The sequence below is a fragment of the Populus euphratica genome, unplaced genomic scaffold (genome assembly GCF_000495115.2).
Source record: "Populus euphratica unplaced genomic scaffold, PopEup_1.0 scaffold8.1, whole genome shotgun sequence".
In the NCBI taxonomy this organism is placed as follows: domain Eukaryota; kingdom Viridiplantae; phylum Streptophyta; class Magnoliopsida; order Malpighiales; family Salicaceae; genus Populus; species Populus euphratica.
Genome location: NW_011499855.1, coordinates 258,868 through 280,964, shown reverse-complemented (window position 1 = coordinate 280,964; position 22,097 = coordinate 258,868). Strand labels below are relative to the sequence as shown.

The 22,097-nt window shown below is 32.0% G+C and overlaps 2 protein-coding genes across 2 annotated transcripts; one reads left to right on the top strand and one right to left on the bottom strand.

Moving 5' to 3' along the window:
* The first annotated feature begins 2,343 nt into the window (after positions 1 to 2,343).
* On the top strand, positions 2,344 to 7,038 carry LOC105122810 (phosphatidylinositol 4-phosphate 5-kinase 6-like). The gene is made up of 8 exons (XM_011022109.1): positions 2,344 to 3,662; positions 4,077 to 4,244; positions 4,553 to 4,718; positions 4,980 to 5,096; positions 5,183 to 5,376; positions 5,865 to 6,058; positions 6,147 to 6,225; positions 6,344 to 7,038. Exons 1-8 carry the CDS (start codon positions 2,494 to 2,496, stop codon positions 6,627 to 6,629), a joined length of 2,373 nt encoding a protein of 790 aa, XP_011020411.1. The 5' UTR covers positions 2,344 to 2,493; the 3' UTR covers positions 6,630 to 7,038.
* A 5,656-nt stretch (positions 7,039 to 12,694) lies between these two features.
* Positions 12,695 to 16,450, bottom strand: LOC105122808 (protein LATERAL ROOT PRIMORDIUM 1). Its single transcript, XM_011022107.1, has 3 exons — positions 15,660 to 16,450; positions 15,022 to 15,312; positions 12,695 to 12,910 (listed from the first exon to the last, which is right to left on the bottom strand). The coding sequence occupies exons 1-3, from the start codon at positions 16,210 to 16,212 to the stop codon at positions 12,900 to 12,902; spliced, it is 855 nt and encodes a 284-aa protein (XP_011020409.1). The 5' UTR covers positions 16,213 to 16,450; the 3' UTR covers positions 12,695 to 12,899.
* Positions 16,451 to 22,097: the final 5,647 nt, after the last annotated feature.

Here is a 22,097-nt window from a genome sequence, read left to right as displayed (position 1 = left end):
TTTCTCACATGGGAAATGGATGAGAGGAGAATCAAGAATGTAAAATCTATGCTTGAAGGCATAGATTGATTGGTGGGTTAAATTTTATTTTTTAAAATTTTTTTAACAATACTATTTTAATAAAAAATAATAATAATAAATTTATAACCAAATCTTAACTAGGTTTTATCGAGTTAATAAGATTTTTTCTTCTCTTTTTTTTTAATACAAGTGTTTCTAATCCCGAATTAACTGAATTCCTAATCAACCCTTCAAATCAGATCGAGTTTCAAGTCAAATCGAGTTTTAAAATTATGCTTGTAAAGCTCGGTTTTAGTTGAAGAAAATCAATTAAAATTTTTTGTTTTTTTAAATAATATTTGAAATGATATTATTTTTATAAAAAAATAAAATTTTATAAATTAAAAGTTAAATTTTAACTGGATCCCAAGTTAATTCAATTTTTTAATTAAATTAACTTAATTTTTTTATTTGTTTTACAATTTAGATTGGTTTAGATGTTGAATTTATCAAGTTTCCAACCAATCAATTAGCTTGTTTTAAATTCAACAATAATAAAAGACTGTTTGAAAGGGTAGTAGGACAACATCTTTTCAAAAATTTGATTTTTTTAAGTTAAAAAATAATAATTTTTAGTATTTTTTATGTGATAACATAATAAATAAATAAAATATTATGTTAATATATTTTTAAATAAAAAACAATTTAAAAATAAGATTGAAGGCTTTCCTACCCGGTGAAAAGAGCTTTTTAGGAGACACCATTACCAAGTAATTAAGAAGTAATTTTTGTATTGGAAAGGACAAGTGTCACCTTTTGCTTCCATCCAATGCATTAACAGGATGGCCACATAGATTTAGGGTTGGTGTTTGACCTCGTCCGAAGGAAAGCAGGCCGCACGACTTTAGACCTGCGGACTCGGAACTCAATAGTTAATGCTGCCCATTAAGACACAGCTAATCCTTCTCCATTATTACACACCTATTTTTCAAATATGCCCTATTTTTTCTCAACATTTCACATTTCTTCCCTCTAGATGCCCTTGTTATTTATTGGCCATTCTCCCCCCTTATCACCCTCCAAGAGATTTCACAAACAAGAAATCAAGATCCCTTTCAGGGGACTTGCTTTCACTCTTTTAGGTTTATGGTTAATTTGATAATTGGATCTTTCATGGAAAAGGGGATTTGAATTTATATATGTTCTTGTTCTGGGAAAAAATAATAATTGAAAACTTATATTTTTTACTATTGTTTTTTAAATTAAATTAGCTGTGAAAAGAAGAGGAATGTCAAATGATAAACGTTAATAATGCTTTAGAAATGAAAGTATAGGCTAAATTAAGTAATTCTTATTAAAACATGCACTCCTTGTAGGATGTAATTCATCTATGGATTGGTAAATCTTTTTATAGTTTATTTTAGCTATTAACCATAAGACTCGGCAGCATAAATAGACATAAGAACAAGCAAGCAATTTGGGGGCAATTAAAGAAGGAAACATGCATAGTGTGGCCAAATCAAATTCCAAATATAGCTTGGTGCGGCATAAAACAAATTGAATAGAAATGCAAGGATTCGGCACTGCTGAATCATTGCATTTCAAGTCGGCTTGCCAAAAGAGTTGTTTAGAGAAATTCGTAATTAGAAATCTGATTTAAATTAAGTTTTAAACTGAATTAAAAAAAATATTAACTTAATAAAACTTGATAAATGCGATAATAATTCAACAAAACTCGATGTAGACTAAGCTTAATCAGCATCATAGATAAAAATAAAATAAAAAACAATATTTTCTCAATAAAAAAAATTCACTCAGTAACCTACAAATTAATATAAGAATTCAATAACTTGTAATTTTTTTCCGATCAGATCTGACTTCCGAGAACTATATATGAAAATTGTGAGATAAAACAAGATAATTATGAAACTAACACCACCAAACTTAGTTTCTAGATACTAAAAATGGAATTCACATCATCACAACCATTCTTCTAATTTTTTGGTATGCTATTTCTTTTAGGAGACAAATCCGGGAATCATAGAAACTTCCTCTTCCTGAATCGTACCCCAACAAAGAAAAAGAAAATCCCCTCCAAGAAAAAAAGAAAGTAAAAGAAAGAAAAGGCCAGCATTGGTTACCAGCTTCTCCTTTTGCTTTCCTCATCAAAATCTTGAACGGCTCTTACATGTTTTTTTCCTCAAAAACAAGAACCAGCCCATTTCAGAAGACCATCTTAGCAGAACAAGAAACAGAAAACACAACACAAACGATCTCGATAAACAGAACAAAAAAACACAGCTTGTTGTCGTTGTCTTTGTTTTGTTGGTTCCCTACCAAGTCTCCCCTTTTCCTTGGTCCGCTGCAAAAAATGCAGCTTTTGTTCTTGAAAACTAGCATGAAACAAAAACAATGACAGATGGGAGATGGGATAAGGGAGGAGAGAGAGAGGGAGGCCACAAAGATTGAGTCTTTGTAGGTAGAGAGAGAGAAATGAGCAAAGAGAACACTGGCATTGTAAAGGCATGGGAAGCAAAAGTTAGGAAATCACAGGCAACAAAGAAGAAGAACAAAAACAACAGTGCCTTTCTCACCATGATGTCAGCAGCAGTAGCTCATGTTGATGATGACGATCCTCCTTGTAAAGAACCTGTAAACCATGCAGAAAAGATCCTTTCTAATGGTGATTTCTACACAGGCCAATGGCTTGACAACCTCCCTCATGGACATGGAAAATATCTCTGGACAGATGGTTGCATGTATCTCGGCGAATGGTATAAAGGTAAGACAATGGGAAAAGGCAAATTTAGCTGGCCCTCTGGTGCTACTTACGAGGGGGAATTCAAGGGGGGTTATATGGATGGTAGAGGGACCTATACAGGTTCTTCAGGTGATACTTTTAGAGGTTACTGGGTTATGAATTTGAAACATGGAAATGGTACACAGAGTTATGCTAATGGTGATTATTATGATGGTGATTGGAGAAGAGGGTCACAAGATGGACACGGAAGGTACCAGTGGAAGAGCTCGAATCATTATATTGGTCAATGGAAGACTGGCTTGATGAATGGTAGTGGAACTATGATTTGGAGCAATGGGAATAGGTATGATGGGTTTTGGCAAGATGGATTGCCCAGAGGAAATGGGAGTTTTAGATGGCCAGATGGAAGTTTTTATGTGGGGTTTTGGAGTAAAGATCCTAAAGAGCAAAATGGGACTTACTATCCATCTGGGTCTGTGTCAGAGAATTTGGATTGGGATCCGCAAGAGTTGTTTTTGGATTTGAATGATTGCAAGATTGCTACTTGTGAAAAGATGTCAATTTTGCCATCACAGAAGATGTTGAGTTGGCCTGGGGTTCTTGATCAAGGGAATGCTAAGCCAGTGAAAAGGAATGCTAATGAAGGAAGGCTCAGGAGGATATCAGTGGATGGGAGGCTGAGTAACTACAGCGTGGCTTCATTGGATAGCTGTGATGTCTCTAGTGGTTGTGGTGATGGGGAATTGAGGGATGTCAAAGAAGGGTTTGGAAATCTTCAGGTTGAAGAATTGGATCCAAAAATTTATAAATTGAGAACACAGCCTGTGAAGAAGCAAGGGGAAACAATATCAAAAGGGCATAAGAATTATGAACTAATGCTCAATCTGCAGTTAGGAATAAGGTATTTGGGATTTGGTAAATGCTTCTTTGTTTGCTCTGATCCTTCGTATTGCTCATGTCTATCAATCATTCGCTATTAACTATTTGGTAGGATGTTTATTCAAAGTCCAAACGTTTTCTTCTCTATATGCCAAAACCAATGCGTTTCATCTGTTGGTAATAAGTTCAATATCATTTCTTGCTTGGCATCTAGTTTAGTGTTTTACTAGATTTTTCTCTGTAGTGTTCATAATGCTCCTTTTCTACTCTATTCTGCCTCTTAGTTCATGTGTGATGGCAATTGTTATCTTTCACTTACGGTTTTTAGATATGCTCCCACCTCCCAGTTGGTGGCGACCAGCAATCGATCTCCTGATAAAGCATTTAGAATCTTTCATGCATGTGATTGATTTCTGATATGACTACGATTGGGCAGACATTCCGTGGGACGGCCCGCGCCAGCTATATCTCTTGATCTGAAGTCTTCGGCGTTTGACCCCAAAGAAAAAGTATGGACTAAATTTCCACCAGAGGGATCGAAGCACACTCCACCTCACCAGTCTAGCGAGTTCAAATGGAAGGATTACTGTCCTGTAGTTTTCAGGTCAGAGCTTGAAACATGTTCTTTTTGCACAAGGGCTGGGCCAGGCATCTTTTAGCAGGAATTGTAATATGTCAATGAAACTAGTTCAATGCAAGGGATAATTATACTGAAAATGGATTCGATTTGCTCCTGCATTCATGTATTTTATGCTTGTGACAGACTCAATTAAAATAAAGAATATGCCGATAGTGCTTAGTGATTCATGCAGTGCATTCATCTGAGCCTTGCATGATCATATCTTAGCATCATCGTTCTCTCTACAGTTGATACGAATAAGGGCTGACCGTTCCCAATGATCCTACTTTCAGGACTCTCAGGAAATTGTTCAATGTGGATGCAGCTGATTACATGTTATCGATATGCGGGAACGATGCACTTAGGGAGCTCTCATCCCCAGGAAAGAGTGGAAGCTTTTTTTACTTAACAAATGATGATCGCTACATGATAAAGACAATAAAGAAGGCAGAAGTAAAAGTCAGTATCATCATTTTATCACTTTGTTTACTTTATTTGAATTTGAGATAAAATGCCACTTCCATTCTTATATGATAGTTTACAATCTTTGCAACAGCTTTATGGCTGACAATGGTTTTTTCCTTCATGATTAAATAGTTCATCATATTATCCATTTTGTCAGCAATTCCAGAATGAAATCTCTGTTTTATAACCTATTCTGCATAATTCCTTAACACAAGGATTCTAATACATTGCCTTACCTGGATAATGCAATTACAGGTCCTCTTGAGGATGCTGCCAGCCTACTATAATCATGTTCGGGCATTCAAGAACACACTAGTAACCAAATTTTATGGTCTTCATTGTGTGAAATTAACAGGGCCAAATCAGAAGAAGGTAATGTGAAGGGCATAGAACTCCAATTTTGGATAAAAAGATTTATTCAACTCCTGAACCTGATGGAAATTATTCACGTGGAGCAGGTTCGATTTGTCATTATGGGGAATCTGTTTTGTTCTGAGTTTTCTATTCATCGGCGCTTTGACTTGAAAGGTTCTTCCCATGGCCGCATAACTTCTAAACCTGAGTCAGAAATTGATCCAACAACCACCCTCAAGGACCTTGATCTCAATTACATATTTCGGTTGCAGAAATCCTGGTTCCAAGAGTTCTGCAGGTGAAAATGATGCCTCATTTCTTAGTTCTGCATTCCATTTTTCTTCTATTATTGTATCCTTCCCATTTTTAATGCAGGAAAGTATGGGAAAAATCCTACGTCCCTACTATAATAATAAGGGCCATACCTGCATTTCAACTGCTAAATTTAATCAGAGTTCTGGCTCCGATGTTTTTCCAGAAAATATCTTCAAAATCTTTCATTCAAGTGGGAAATATGGAATTATCACCTATAATGCTTCTCTATCAAATCTCATATTAAACAAGTACTCCCATTACTGGTAGTATCTAGAAATGATTTGGTTAGAAGTTGAGTTAATTCATAGCTCTCTATTCAACTTTTGTGACTTGCTATCACAACCATACCTGCATAATTAATGTATTTTTATCAACTTGAAAGATAAATGCTGGTGTTTTTCAAAAGTATTGTTTGCATGTAGCTTTTTTTATACTGTTTATATCAGTATCCTGAAGAGTCCCATCATGCAGGCAAGTGGACAGAGATTGTGACTTCCTTGAACAGGAGAGAATAATGGATTACAGTCTTTTGGTTGGTCTTCACTTTCAAGAAGCTTCGGGCAGGGAAGCCCTCACACCTTCTCGTGCATCTGGAATTCGGACTCCCCCGGGAATTCGCACTCCTACTGGAGTTCGGACTCCCACCGGACTTCACACTCCTACAGGTTATTTCTCGTCACATCTAAATTTACTGCTATTTCTAGTTTCATAATAAATGTTTGCCTAATGAAAGAAACTTCTCTGTATCTTTAGGAATTGGAGATGAAAGTGAATCAGGAGCTCCACGCCTTTCAAGAGTGGATTTAGATAAGCTTTTCATGGACCCCTCTCGGTAAATTACTGGCTTCTCAGGATGTTGGATTAAGTGGATTCAATTTCTCGGCTCTTGTTGCAATCTTGAATCCAAACACAACATTTCTTTTTCTCATTCATTTTTAATGTTTGTGCAGGTGGGCTTCCATTAAGTTAGGTATAAACATGCCAGCAAGGGTTGAAAAGACCAGAAAAAGAGACTCTGAAGCTCAGCTGATTGGAGAACCAACGGGGGTGTTGCATGAAGTCGTCCTATTTTTTGGTATCATAGACATACTACAAGACTATGATATTAGCAAAAAGCTCGAGCACGCATACAAGTCTATGCAGTATGACCCAACTTCAATCTCTGCAGTCGATCCAAAGCAATACTCAAAACGGTTCCGGGATTTCATCTTCAGAGTATTTGCAGAAGATACTTGAAGGGTACAGATTGATTAGGATCTTCTTAAAGCAAACCGTGGCCATGCATGTGCATACACATTCTTTGCTAGAGATGGGAGCACTTTAATGTCGGCTAAAGGTTAGTGTTCTCACCATCTACTTGGCCACTGGGAACGATTTGTCGCAGCCAGGAATGATGTTTACAATCCGCATTGCATTTCACCCCGCACCATCATATCTGCTAATTTAGTTACATATGATATATCCTAGGAAAGGTATATACACCAGAGCTATTCGAGCTTCTTTCAAGTGTAAATGAGTTAACCAGGTGAAGTATGTATCTACATTGAAATTGATTCTTTTTGTACCCATTTTTTCCCCTGGAATGCGAGTGAATGTACATAAGGAAAGTGAAATGGAACTAACTTTAGGGTCTTCAATCTTTCAACGAAATTCTCTGTTGATGTAGATGGACCATCATCCAATTTTTCTTTCTATCATTACATATTTAATTGATCAGTGCTTGATTCCCACCTTTTTCAAGAGCCAACAATTTATTTCCTGGAAACACTGCTTGATGCCAGAATGTTTTGAAGAAGAAATTGGGAAGTTGAAGTATTCAATAATGTTCCCTGAAAACACTGTTTAACAGAACGAATGAAGAAATGAAACTGTAGGGAGTGTCAAGGCAGTTGGGTTGCCAAGATCAGAACATGTAGAGTGTAAATGCGCTGCTTCAAAGGATTGACATAAGACTTCATGGTAGTCATTGGTTCAATCTAACTGAAATTCACCATGCAATCTGTCCACACGTTCCGTAATATTTTCATACCCAAATTAAGCTCAAATGATGGGAGTCCGAGGATTTTTATTTTATTTTCCCAATTAATTTTGGATTTCTTCTCTAGTGAGGTTTCAGAATCTTAATTTAATTCAGTTTTAATTAGCTAACTTGTGTTCAACACTTCAAATAGCTTTATAGCTTATAATTATAAAATTCAATTTATCGAAATATTTGAAATTTATTCAGATCTTTTCGAATAGAGTTTTTTCTACCATTGAAGGACTATAATTTTAAAGTTTAAGAAGCTCTAAATTTTAATCATTCTTCATCAACAAGGCTAACTATCCATCTCCAGTCAAGTTAGCCAGAGACACTGGAGTTCACCTTGGCAGCGAAGGGTTGCATGGCAACACATCATCATGTCCGTGAATGTGGAGGTGGACCGCACTTCAAAGAAAGGTTAATGTTCTGAGGAGACAACCTAATCAAGGATCATGAGCATGCAAGGTGATGTGTCAACACATCTTTACCAATTCTAAGATCCTGTTGGCTCAGACATGGCATGTCAAAGTAGTTCGGTTGTCTAGCCAGAAAGGAGACATTCACAGAATGCTCCATGTAGGATTCCTACTACAACCAAATTGGTCGACTCATTGCAATCTCTTTATGACGTGGGATGTTTATTGAAAATTCAATCCTAAGAAAAAGTTTGAAAGAGTTAAACTTGCTTTCTGATAAAGGGATCGTGCTCAAAATAAACTTAGAAAATGTTTTTTATAATTTCTTTTTTTATTTTCCTAGTTATTTTGAAGTTTCCTTTTTAATTAGATTTCAGAATTTTATTTGGTTTAAGTTTTATTAACTATGTCGGTTTTAACTCCTGTTCAAACGATTTTATATATTATTTCTCGATAGAAGTATGTCGGTTTTAACTCCTGTTCCAACGATTTTATATATTATTTCTCGATAGAGTTAGGTTTAAGAATATTGAAAATCTAACAGAAGATCATAAAAAAGAGAGAGAAACTGCCTGTCACCCAGCACAACAGGGAACAGTAGCTTAAGTCTCACTTTTCCTTTTCAATTCAGTTTTTTATCTTGCTTTAGCAGCCTCCCTTGGCAATATCTTTGAGTGAAGCAAAGGTTGGCTCGTGAACAATATCTTGAATTGATTGAATAACCCCTCGATTGTTCAGTCTTTTACAATTTTTAGTTCCAGGGTGATAGAAAAGCAGAATTTCAGCAGGCAGCAGGAGCACATTCCCATTTCCAAAGAGATTCCCCACATTAGTATGAAACAAATTACATTAACTACGATGTCGATGGCATGAATTTTGGTCCAAGATTCCATAGCAGCATAATCTTTCCTTCTTCATAGATTATATAAAATAACACCATTCTTCACACATCAGAGACGCATGCAAAGGAAAAAACAAGGCAAAACCAGAAGAAAAGGAAACAGATGCCCTGATAAGAAGGTAAAAGACTTTGACGCGGGAGCTAGAACTGCATTAGCTTTCATATAATTAGTTTTTTCTAATAGTTTATTTAGATAATATTTATGGCGATGATTTGGACGGCTAAGACTTAATTGTTTTTAATGAAAACATTTATTTTACTTAGAGTTTTGTTTCAGTTATCTATTTCAAAAGAAGGCACTTGAGATTAACTGAAATTTGCGATCCTAATTGCTATCAAGCTTACAAAGACATCAGGTTTCTCCTGGCAACACAGAGCTCGATGGCATGTAGACTACATAGTTGGCCCACCAACATCAGTTTGTGGTGTTGAGTCCGACGGATTTCCAACAATGGACTTTTAGGGACTTCGGGATGCAACCTAATTAATGGCTCATAGACTTTAAGGTTCTATCTCTACAAAACTTGACCAATTCTAAGGTCCTGTTTTTCAGACATGGCATATCAGAAGTTCTGATGTCTGGCAAGAAAGGAGGCATGACCCATATAAGATCCCTGCCAAATTGGACTAAATCTGAGGATGTTCCCGACCTTGACCGACGCTATTGAAAATATAACCTATAGAATGCCCTGAAAAAACTCAACGGTCGGATCAAAATTTATATTTGTTTCCGGACTACTTCTTAGACTTAAATCACATCACAAGCTCTGTTTCCGGACTTCTTAGACTTAAATCACATCACAAGCACCCCGAGTCATATCCCTGTTTTCAAAGACATTATCACTTTGCACCAAGGCTTCTCAAGAAGTTCAACTTCGATTAGCATCACATGAATTTGGTCCGAGATTCCACAACACCAGTCTTTCATTAACCATATCTCCGTAGAATGAAGGCATCTATAGCAGCAACAAATAGAGGCTCTAAATGCCTCCAATGCTCTTCAGTTGATGGTCATGACCATCATTATCAGGAGTAGGCAATGAAAATGATCCAAATTGCTGGGTTTCAAAATTGAAAATACAGGTTGGATTTCAAAGATCACTCCTCACAAGCCAGTGTAGTGATCCATTGACAAATGCTGCATCATATCTATTAGGCCAATGCATCTCGAAAAATTCCCTAACAGCCTCAACACTTCTCCTCCAAGTACCCGTGCCAATTGCCTATAATTTTGTGCATTCCTAGTTTTATATCTAATCTTTCACCTGCTAGGAAAAACTACCAAAGATTTAAATTGCGTTGTGCTCTTCTCCCCTGGCTTTGGTGCATTTCGAGACCTCAAAACAAGGAAGTGATTGGCCTGAGTAATCTGCAAGATGGAATCTATCAATGAGCTTTCGAATACTCTTTGGTAGCTTCTTCAACAAGAAGTAGCTCATGAGTAAATTTTTGGCACATCCACCCAGGGCACACACGACATGCTCGATTGAAACAAATTTCTATTTTAGATTCTTGAACGACCTCTAATTTCTTCAAGAAGTAGCTTCTTCTACAAGAATGAATCCTTCATTGTGACATACGAACATTTATGCACCCACTCAAGGGAGAGTATTAGGCAGGCCCTAACCGAACCCACCAAGGTGGCTTCATATTTGAGCCCACCCCTTCAATTGATGGCCTCAGGCAGAGCCTAGGTGGCTTCGGTTTTTGACCCATCACAAATAAGCACCGTCTTGCAGATTGAAGACTCTCTAATACTATTTACTGCAAGTGCAAATAGCCACCCCCCTCTAACCATTTCATGCTCTTGTACGTTCCGTTAAGAGCTGATTTGTACAAGTTGTATTCGAGGTTGGTGTTTGTTTCTAGGTACACTTCTACTGAGATTCTGAAGTTTCATACAAGATACAATCAATGCATTTCCAGCTAGTTTAGCTAGCAAAGTTAGTCTCTAGCCTTTTGGAGCTCGTAGCACGTTTCCATTTGTTTACTGTCTCAAGTGGAGCTGTAAATGAAAAAATTATAAAATTGATTAAATTATAAAAATATAATTAAATTAATTAAAAAATTTTAAAACCAATTGATTCGGTTTAGTTTTAATTTTATAAGCTTTAAATAAAAAAAATCAAATTAAAAAAAACTAAAAAAATAAAAAAATCGAGTCAAATTAAAAAAAAATGAGCCATACAGAAAAAAAAATCAAATTAGAAAAATCAATACTGGTCAATTTGAACCAGTTTTTATTCTAAAATAATTTAACTAAATCAAAACCAATTAATTTAAACTGATTTTAATTTTTTAAAAACAATTTAATTACTTTTTTTATATAAAAAATAAATCAAATTAAAAATAAAAATAAACAGAATGTTCTTGTTTTTTAACTTGATTCCATGTTAGCTGAGCATTATCTTTCAGGTTTAAATGCTAGATAAGGTATTGTTATTTAGACCAAGTTTATTTTTGAAAAGTAATTTTTAAGAAATAACTTTTTAAATTTTTTTATATATTGTTTGTTATTAGAAAAGTTGGTTAACAAAAAATATTTTTTGATCAACAAAAAATACTTTTTAGTCAATGAAAAAAACTTTTTGGTTAAAAGAAAACACTTTTTAGTTAAAGAAAAATTTAGCTTGATTTTCAGGAAAGTGTTTTTCTTTTTAGCTTTGTTTGTTTTTTGAAAAATATTTTCCGGAAAAGCACTTTCCAAAATTTATTATGCTTACTTACCATGAGGAAAATTGGTCAACGAAAAATACTTTTCAGTTAAAAAAAATTAGTTTGGTTTTCAGGAAAATGTTTTCTCAAAAAATTTAAATGAAAAACACTTTTTGAAAATTATGAAAAATCTAGAATTAGTTTGGTTTTCAGGAAAATGTTTTCTCAAAAAATTTAAACGAAAAACACTTTTTGAAAATTGTAAAAAATCTAAAAATATCATTATTTATTAATTATATTAAAATTGATCCTTAAACTTTTGATTGCTATATATATTTTGTTTTGAATATTTATTTTTCAATTTCATCTCTTAAAATTTAATTTTTTATATTAACTTTGTCAATTTTTATATTAACTTTGATCCTTATTTTTATAATTACTATTTGTTTTTTTCTTGTTATTTTTTTATTAAAATTTTTTATCTATCAAATTTGTTTCTCATTTTTTTTATTATTACTTATTTTATTTAAAATAATTTATGAAAAAATAATTATTATTATTTTAATTTTTTCATCTTTTATTTTTTTTAAAAAATTTAAATTTAATTCCTATTATTTTGATTACTATTTATTTTATGTTATATTTTTTTTCAATTTCATTCTCATTCAACTTTTAATTTGTAAGATTTATTCCTTTTTATTTTAATAAACTTAAAATTTATTCCTTATTATTTTAATAAATTTAAAATAAATATTAATAAATTATTCATTATATAATCAAATAACAAAAATTATTTTCTAATTTATTTTTAATTACTCTATTAAATTTTAAAAAATAATTTACAATTTACTTTTTAAAATAAAACTATTTTTCTTTAAACAAACAATACTCAAGATAAGCCTGTAAACAAACAGAGCTCAAAATAAGCCTTATTGTGAAAACCAATTACTAAAAAATAGCCGGAAACAAATTGTAGATCAACATGTCAATTCTAGCTATAGTCCTTTTAACAAAATGACATACTTTTTCTTAAATCCACTCACCGAGCTAGCTGGACTTATCCTGAGCCGATGTATTTTCCAGTTAAATTAAAACTTATCCCAACTTAGATTTTGTTTTGGATAGCTGCTCTTTCAAGTTAATTTGTGTGGAAGAGCACAAGTACATTTTCCACAACGACAAAAACACTTTCTTTTTAGTACATTGTGCTCAGAGAATCTGCTTTTCCCCTGTTTTACCAGTTTTCTTTCGTTAAAATGAGCCTTTAGAACAGTGTTCTTCCAAGAATTTTTTTTTCTGGCCGCCATTAAAGAAAGGACACTTCAAACTGAACAAAGGCACTAAGAACACAACCAAAGGAGTTTCACCTCAGAAGCAAAACTAAGAGAACTAAGAAATTCCTATTATCCTATACAGTAGAGAATTGGCATGCCATTTGTGGTAGTAGAATTTAGGACAAAAGGTGGCGTTCACGCCTTCTGCATTTAAGCCAAAACCTGCAAGGCTGGGCCTCATCCATTACCTGTTGAATTAGAGAAAAAACTGGTTAGCATGAATAGGCAGTGAAAAATAAAATGATTCTGCATTCTGCAGAAAAGGGGTAGCATAAACACTTAACAGAGAATTATAATCCCATGATCATCGTTTCCTATTGAATAATTATCAACAACTCATTCCCTTAGCATTTTAGGTTGAAGTTCACCCTGTTTGAGGCCACTTCTTTCAGGAAATCATAACCAGGCATCCATTCTCTCTCAGCCTCGATGTTCATAATCACTTTCCCATTAGCAAAAATGAGAGTGAGACCAGATTTTTAAATTTTACTTTAAATTGCATGTTCATTTCATAATTAACAGAATGTGGAAAAGCCATAGAAAATATTCATGAGCGAGAATCGCACTTCGAAATATGTCGGATGCAATGACTAAATGGATGAGAATTCTGACAGCTGCATGAACCAGACCACGTTTTACTTGTAAAGTGACAAACACAAGCAGCAGAGCAAAACACACTTCAACTCCCTCACTTAGAAAAAACATAAGCTTATGAACTAAATGAAGGAGTCAGTTAAGCATGTTAAGGAAAAAGTATAAGAATATGGAGATGGATGGAACAGGGAAAAAAAATACAAAGTAGGCCACAGGTTGTTATCACAAAAGCTCTAATGAACCTTCCTTTCCAGTTTAAAGTAAAAGAAAAGACATCATGGATGGAATGCTTGTGTTATTTTCATAGAAGTGACAGGTGAAACATTAAAGCAGAGAGGGAGTAATTCGCATGCCATGCCTTTTCCTTTTAACCCAAGATGATAATGACATTGCAACAATTACCTTTGCTTGGTTATGAAGCATGGATCATGAGAAAGAAAACAAGAAGTTTTAATTCTTTGAAGTCAGTTGCTTTTGGAATACCAGGTACCTGATAAACATTATTGAGATTCTTCTTTCTTCAGCAAGTTCCGATGGAAAATTTAAGCATAATGTGAAGCCTCATTGATGCAGAGCTTTTAAAAAAAAATATGAAAATTTTTCTCAGTTATTTTTGTTTTTTCTATCATATCTTAATTCGATAATTATTTAGTAGGATTTTTTAAGGATTCAAGTTTAGTCATAGTACTAGTATAAATAGAGTTGTATAGTTCATTTTTCGGCTAAATTCTGTATTTTGAAAAATAAAATAATAAAGAGACTGTTATCTTTCTCTCCTATTGGAGATTATCTACCACGTTTAGGGAACCCCTTCTTGGTTTTCTGTTCAATCCTAATTAATCTAGGTTTTTCAGCTGCGTTTATTAGCACATAAGATGGAACAAACTAGTGTGAAAGAGTAAATTTTCAATGATGCAAGAATGCCATGAAAATTAAGCTTTCACTCGGCAATAGTAAGCACGGATATCAGATTCAGGCTAGCCATCTGGGCCAGCCCAGCCGCTTGACCAGGTCCCGGACAACCCGGGACCTTGGCCGGGTCTGAAGAGCCAAAAAATATTACCACTGAAGATAAAAGATCCAGAAAACATAGGTGTTGTCACTCTCGCAGAAGAGACCAATTAAAGGTATTCCACTTGCTCAAACCTTTCCTTATTAGTTACTAACTCATATCAAAGTTTTATATATATATACTAGAAAAAAGTTTAATTTTTTCAATTTAGAATTAAAAGCCTATTAGTATATATATTTTATGTTCATAAAAAAATGTATTTTTTCAATGTACAATAATAAAAAAATTTGGTTTAAATATTTCAATTTAAAAAGAGAAAATAATACATTTCCTATGTAGAATAAAAAAAAATTGTAGTAATTTTTTAACTTTTATATATATATAGCCTACATGAATTGTTGTTTAATTTTTTATTTGTTTTTTGTGAGATATCTTTCTTGACTTGGTTAAACCCCGGCCAGGTTTAATAACTATAATTAGAGTGGAGAACATGAGTGATAGAGAGAGAAGCTCGTGCAACTACGTGGAATCACAAAATGGCATGATCAGATTTCTCACAGTTTCTTGAATTCTACTGTTCTGATCACTGATTGTGCTTGCGGTTCTAATCAAACAATTTGAATTTGAATTTAATCCTTAATCAAACATCAACCCTTTGAAAAAACTGGAGTTATTAAGTGGTGCAATTTGTACCTTCAAGCAATCTCTGGTTGCCAGAGGCTGCGTAAGCATCCGGTGGATCAACGATTGGCGAGGAGGAGTCTCTATTTCTTTCACTGGAATGCATTTTTGAAATACATGGAAACAGGTTTTTCTCATCCATCCCTTGATCATAAAGAAAGCCCTTGAAAACATGACCGCTTATATTCACCTTGGCTTCGTAGGCAACCTCAGCTTCATCACTATTAATGGCTGTCACCCTGACGCACCGGAAAACTGCTGGGGCGTGAACTTGAACTGGCAAGGACTGTTTGAAGCTTGCATCTATAATTCGACAAAAATAGGCAAATGACTTAGTTCCTCACATCTACTCCACATAACATTGACTCAAACAAATAACAATAAACAGGAGGAATTAAGCTTCAAATTCTACTGTTCTGTACACAGAACAGGTCAATTTCATTACCAATACAACTTATTTAGCTGCGAGATAATAACTTTAATATCATCCTACAATCAAAAGAATAAATTAAATGACGAGCAGATAAAGAGAGATTCAATCTTGGAAAGCAGGATTCAGGAACTGAAGTCCTAATGGTCCCTAAAATTCACAAATCAGAGAACAAATATATCAAAAGGAGAGAGGGAGAGGGGAAAACATAAGCGCTCACCCTGGAAACTAGAGCCAGTATCCAAAACAAAAGAAGCAGCAGCATTGTTATTAGAAGTACTAAAACTATTGGATGTAGCAGGCACATTTTCTCTTGGTCTTTTACCACCAATACAGCCACCACCAGAAGAAGAAGCAGAGGAGCCGCCGCCGCCGCTACTATAACCAAGCCTCTCGCGCCTCCTCGCAGCAGGCACCCATGTGCTCTTCAGGTGAGTGGTACACTCATACCCTCTACCCTTGCAACAAGTCCTGCACCTCCTGTACTGACACTCTTTCTTTGCCCTGTTTCCACAGTCCCTACATGCTCTTGCAGGACCAATATTTATTGCAGTGTCACAATCCTGAAGAACATTTAAAGTTCCCCTTTCAAGGAAACTTGATTCTTGCGGGTATTTCTTTAGAGTGTTCCAAGACTCTTGATTGTCTGCAATACCATACTGATCAGTGGTATTGGTTATTTGGTGAGTAGAGGGAACGTGTGGTGGCGGCTGCTGGTGGTGACAAGAAGAAGTTGGTGGAGCTATTAAGAGAATATTGCGAAGGCCTAACATGTTTGTATGGTCAGATGGGAAGGTGGTGGTGGTGGCTGCATGTGGTAGCGGCGGCGGCCATGGTTTGGTGGTGGTGAGGGTACTATGAGTTGAATTGGCCACAGCTGATGGTTTGTATCAAGAATGCAAGTGAAAGATCGTATATAGAAAAGACTTCCGGTGGCACTGAAGTGATTGGTCTGAGCTAGCTAGGCCTCTAGCTAACGTTGATATGGTGATAACATGAAGATAAATTATTTATTTCCTTATTAACGTGATGCTTTGGCCTTTGTTTATCTCTATTAATATTATAGATTTTAAAATTAATAACTATATAATTTTTTATTAATTTTAAGGTTTTTATTACTCAAATAAATAATTATATCTAAAATTTAAGTAATTAAACTTAACCTTAAAATTAATATGAAGGTAAATTACTATTGGGGGGGGGGGGGGGGGGGGGGGGGGGGGATTTGTTGCGGAGTTGCTTTTACTACCCGTAGTCGGCCACTGTGTACTGAAATTCTTCTATTTCCAACCGTAAATAACTTTTTTTTTATCAATGAATTATTGCCCTGGAACCAAAGATCCAACAGTAAAATCCCTGTCGCAGGTTCGGAAATTTTGACAGTGAGCTCAAAATGATGTTTATTTGAAATTTATTTTTTATTTAAAATTATTATTTTTTTATTTTTAAATTATTAAAAATAAGTTTTAAAATAATAATAATGAATATTATTTTAATATTTTTATAAATAAAAAAATTAAAATATAATCATTATCGTACACTAAAAAAACCCGGTACCAATTTAGAATTGATCTAAATTAATTTATAAAACAATATTGTTGTGGTGGTGTTTTTAAATAATAAAATATTATTTTAAATAAAAATAAAAAAATAAAATTGAATCAAGTAAAATATTATTTTAAATAAAAATAAAAAATTAAATTAAATCAAAATACTGATTTAACCGGTCAATTAAACCACATGTTGAGTCACTGGGTCTCTTTAATTTGACTGAATCGACATCAGCTTTAGTTTTTTTAAAAAAAAAACTCACTTTAGCCAAAGACTTCTTAACACGTATCATCGAATCTACACCAGCAGAATCAGGATCAGTAACTATGACTATGTTTCAAAAGAAAATGAAATGACGATGTAAAAGCCTCATTTCATGTATATTTAGAATTATAGTAACCCTGATGGTTTAAAAGTAATTTTTATTTTAAAATATATTAATATATTTTTTATTTGAAAAATTATAGTTAATATTAACATATCAACATAATATTAAAATATAAAAAAATTATTTTTAACAAAAACAATCCATTTTTAAAGGAACACGATGCAAACACTTTTGCATCACTTAGCATCGTATAAATGATTTTCTTTTTAAGTTTTAGTTTTTAATATGGGCCATCGCTGGTGTTTCGCTGTAAATGGAGCTAATTAATTTACAGTGTAAAAAACAATGCTGGAATGTTGTTATATATTTTAAAAAACAAAAATAAATCAACAACTCAAGAAAGTTTTTTAAAAAATGATGATTGTCAAATCTCATAAATTAAACTATAAAATGATGAGAATGGAAAAAAAAATAATGAAAAATATTGAAAAACAAAGTATCAATAAAACTATGTGATGTTGTTAAAACCCGTGAATAATATCATGTGGTCATGATAATTCAATAAAAAAGAAGCATAAAAAAATAAAGTTTAATTTTTAAAATAATTGAATTTTAAATAACAAATCAGAAAAAAAATGTATAAAAAATTGACTTCTAAAAAAACTTGGGCCACCCAAATAAATTTTTTATTTGGATCATGAGATAAATTGATTAAAAATAAAACTAAAAAAATAATAAAATTTATTTTTTAAAACAAACAACTTCAAATGATATAAATCCAAAAAAAATAATGTCAACTTGTATTAACTTTTCAAACTCGCAACCTTAAATAATAATTAAACTAGAAGTAGCGTGTTTAAAAGACAATTTTTTAAAAACCTAGCTTGACTCGCATCCCAGGTGACTATTTGCCTAAAAGCAGTTAAAATTTCAAAAAAAATTTAGAAAAAATTGATCCAGTGCAATATAATAAAAAATCAAAATTGACCATTATTTCAACTAACTCAGGAAAAATTCAGTTGAAATTTATTTGATGTTCACTTATATTTTTTAAATAGAATAATTTTAATTTTTTTACAAAACAAAAGGATTTGTTGACTCATGTTAATTAAAGTCAATCCATTTAACCTATAACTCTATAATTGTCACATATTTATAACTCTATAATTGTCACATATTGACTCTTAAATAGAACCTGTAAATAATGAGAAAAACTAAAAAGACTAAATTATAGTATCTCGTGTTAACTCGAGTCAAACCACTTAACACATAAATTTATAATTGTTTTAAATTGACTCTTGGATAGGGTATAAAAACAATGAGAAAAACTAAGAAAATTAAATTATAATAAATAAAATATTAAATAATAAAATAAAAAAATAGTATTTAAGAGAATAAAAATCTCACTTAAAAAAATCAAATGATAAACTAAAAATTTGAATTAAATAGCAGAATTAGAAAATAAAATTCAAATTAACAAATAAATAAAAATAAAGAGAATAATGATAAAAAAATTTAAAATAAAAGATCAATATCAAGAATCTAATAATGAAATTAAAAAAAATAAAATTTGATAAAAATGCTATGAATCAAAATTATCAATCAAAACATTGAGCGTCAAACATTAAATATAAATAAATATTAAAATAAATAGTAAAATTATAAAAAAAAAAATTATAAAAAAATTCAAAACATATAAAAAAACTAATTTCCAAGGAATTCAATAATAATATCTAAACTTTTTAAAAATAATGTAAAATAACCTGATTCTATTTTTATAATCTATGACATAAATTTCGAGAATGGATCGCAGTGTAAAAGGCAAACTCAAATTATCTTTCTTTAATTTTCCGGTAGATCGCACGGTCCCAATACACGCTAAAACACCGGTACGGTATGTTTTAGTTTTTTTTTTATATATATATATATAAAAACTAAAATAGGAGAGCTTAATTTCCCCTTCTTTTAATTAATCCACCGAATTGTAGAAACAGTAATTCCCTGTTAATTTGAAGACTACGGAACATGAAAGTTCAGTCATACTTATCCTAACAGCAATGATGCTTCTTTAAATTATTTACAGGTGGCATATTCGGAATGGTGGGATGGTTGCAGGGCCTACTATAGATACTAGCAGCCAGAGGCTTACGCGAGGCTATGATGAAGTGATCACCACATAATGGCAATAGGGATGCTGTATGGAATTCCTAGCATCTTGCAGGGCAGCGAGTTGTCATTCCAAGACTGGAAGTAAATAATGACTGTTTCTTAGTTTATTTTTGGAACATGCTGTGCATAGAAAGTGAATATATAAAAATTTATTCTATTCAAGTAAATTAAAACTTTTTTTATTGTTTTATTACATCGTTAAAAACAAATAAAAAATAATTTATTATTTTTTATAAATTTACTAAATAACTGAGACAAAATAAGACAAGAAATAAATTTTTATAAAAATTAAAAAGATTAATTTTATAAATTATTTCAAATAAAATACACAGTAATTAAAATAATAAAAACTAAATCTAACATAAACTAACTTTGATAAATAAAAATTAAAATAAAATAAAATTTAAAAAATTAATAAATTTTATCACATAAAATATATAATAATTAAAATAATGAAGATGAAATCTAAAAGATAAAAAAATTCAAACAATAAAAGAATAAGAAAAAATAACAATAAAAAAATAAAGGTTAAATTAATATAAAAAATAAATTAAATCATATTATAAAAGATAAATAAAAAAACAGAATAAAATACATATTAATAAAAAAATAAATATCAAACTTGATACAATTAATAAATAATAAGATATTTTTAAATTTCTTGCAACTTTTATAAACTATTTTTCATCCAAAATAAAAGGTAAATATTTTTTGTAAATCAATTTAATTTTTTTTAACTGAAAAATATTTTTATTAATTAATTTTTATAATAATAAATAAAAATGTAAAAGTTTGGAAAATGAGTTAGAAAAAAAAACTATTTTTCAATGAAACAAATAAGGTTTAGAAATAAAAAATCATAATGGTTTTGTTTTATGATTTTTTCATAATTAAATACCAAAATAGTGAATCTTATATATATATATATATATATATATATATTAGAATTTTAAAATATACATTTTTTTCCCATCCATTTACCTCTGTTGGTTGAAAAATATGATGGAATATTATATCATTTAAGTTTCAAGAAGTTAATATGAAGATTAAAAAGATTAATTTTATTCTTGAATTTTTAAGCTAGAACTCTAACTTTTTAAGCTAGAACTCTAATTATAAAATTTAGACGTGCAATATTCACCATTTTAAAGACAAAATTAATTCACCATTTTAAAGACTAGATTAATTCAGAATCTAAATTACTTTGAATTAAAAACAACTAAAAGTTACTTAGCTTGTTATAAAACCTCGATTGATCAAGGTAAAACCTAGGGTTTAACTAGTGGTTTTGCTAAAAAAAATTGATAAAAATAATATTATTATAATATTTTTTAAACATTAAAACTCATACTTTCCTTGAATCATATTTTGTAACTACAGCTAATGCATGAAAATCACAGAAGAAAAAAATTCCTCCAAACGGCTTAAATCAATATAAAATATATATATTTAAAATTGTTTAAAGATGAGATCAATTCTGATGGGAAATAGCAAAACAGTTCAACGCAAAAAGTCAAAAACACGCATAATTGGGGAGAAAATAGGGCAATGTTTTTTTTTTGTCTGTAACAATACAGGCCAAGGTAGGGGCTCAGGCACCATAGAAGAGGTTTCCCACTTTCCCTAACGTCTAGAAGACTCCTGCAATTATAGGAGAGGGTGTGGACCAAGCAACCAAACCTAGTCTAAGAAGCCATTTTTAGAGTCTAGAAAAGCCTACTACATTTCTGGCTCCACCACAGACATATATATATATATATATATATATATGGGCACTATACAACGACGTAGCATAGCATTGGAGGTATCGTGTCAATGGACATGAAAGAATGTTTACTTTTATTTTTGGACTTTGGGGTGCGCAGTGCATCTTCACTGTGATCTTCAAGTGCATCCTTCACTGCTTTCCTCGTTTACTGGATGTCCATCGGAGATTCTTTGACTTTTGCTCCCTTTGTTTTTCTGTGGTTGTGGACTCTTTTTCCGCATGAAAATCATTCTTGAGTAAAAATATATTTCAGCTTCAATTGAAGGGGTGGCCATGATTAGGGGTGTTGATTATCGGTATTAGATCTAGGAACTATTCTAGATTCGTTTTAAAAATTCATTTAATTTTTAAAAATATTAATTTAATATTTTTTAATAGTTTTAATTTGTTGATTTTAAAAATATAAAAAATTATTTTAATATATTTTCATTTACAGTACACTTTTAACAATACCTTACACTATACTCAAGGGTCTTAAATTCATTTTGTTTTATTCGAAACGATTGAAGTAGTAATAAATTTTATTTTATTTTAAATTAGTATATTTTAAGTTAAATTTTTATTTGATTTTGACTATTTAGTAATTTTTAAATTTATCAAAACAAAATTAATAACCTTAACTGTAACACCAAACATATAGACTAGATGCCGTTTGGTAATGTTGTTGCATCCGAGATTATAGTTGATGGCAATCTTTTATGTTTGGTTATGTTTCAAACCCTCTTTTGTTTTGGTGGGATTAATCAATTCTTGTAGCCAGACCTATGATTTAATAAAAGTTGCAACGACGTTGCTCATTTTCCTCTGTTCTGCCATGGAGACTCTCCCTGTTCCTGTCTGAT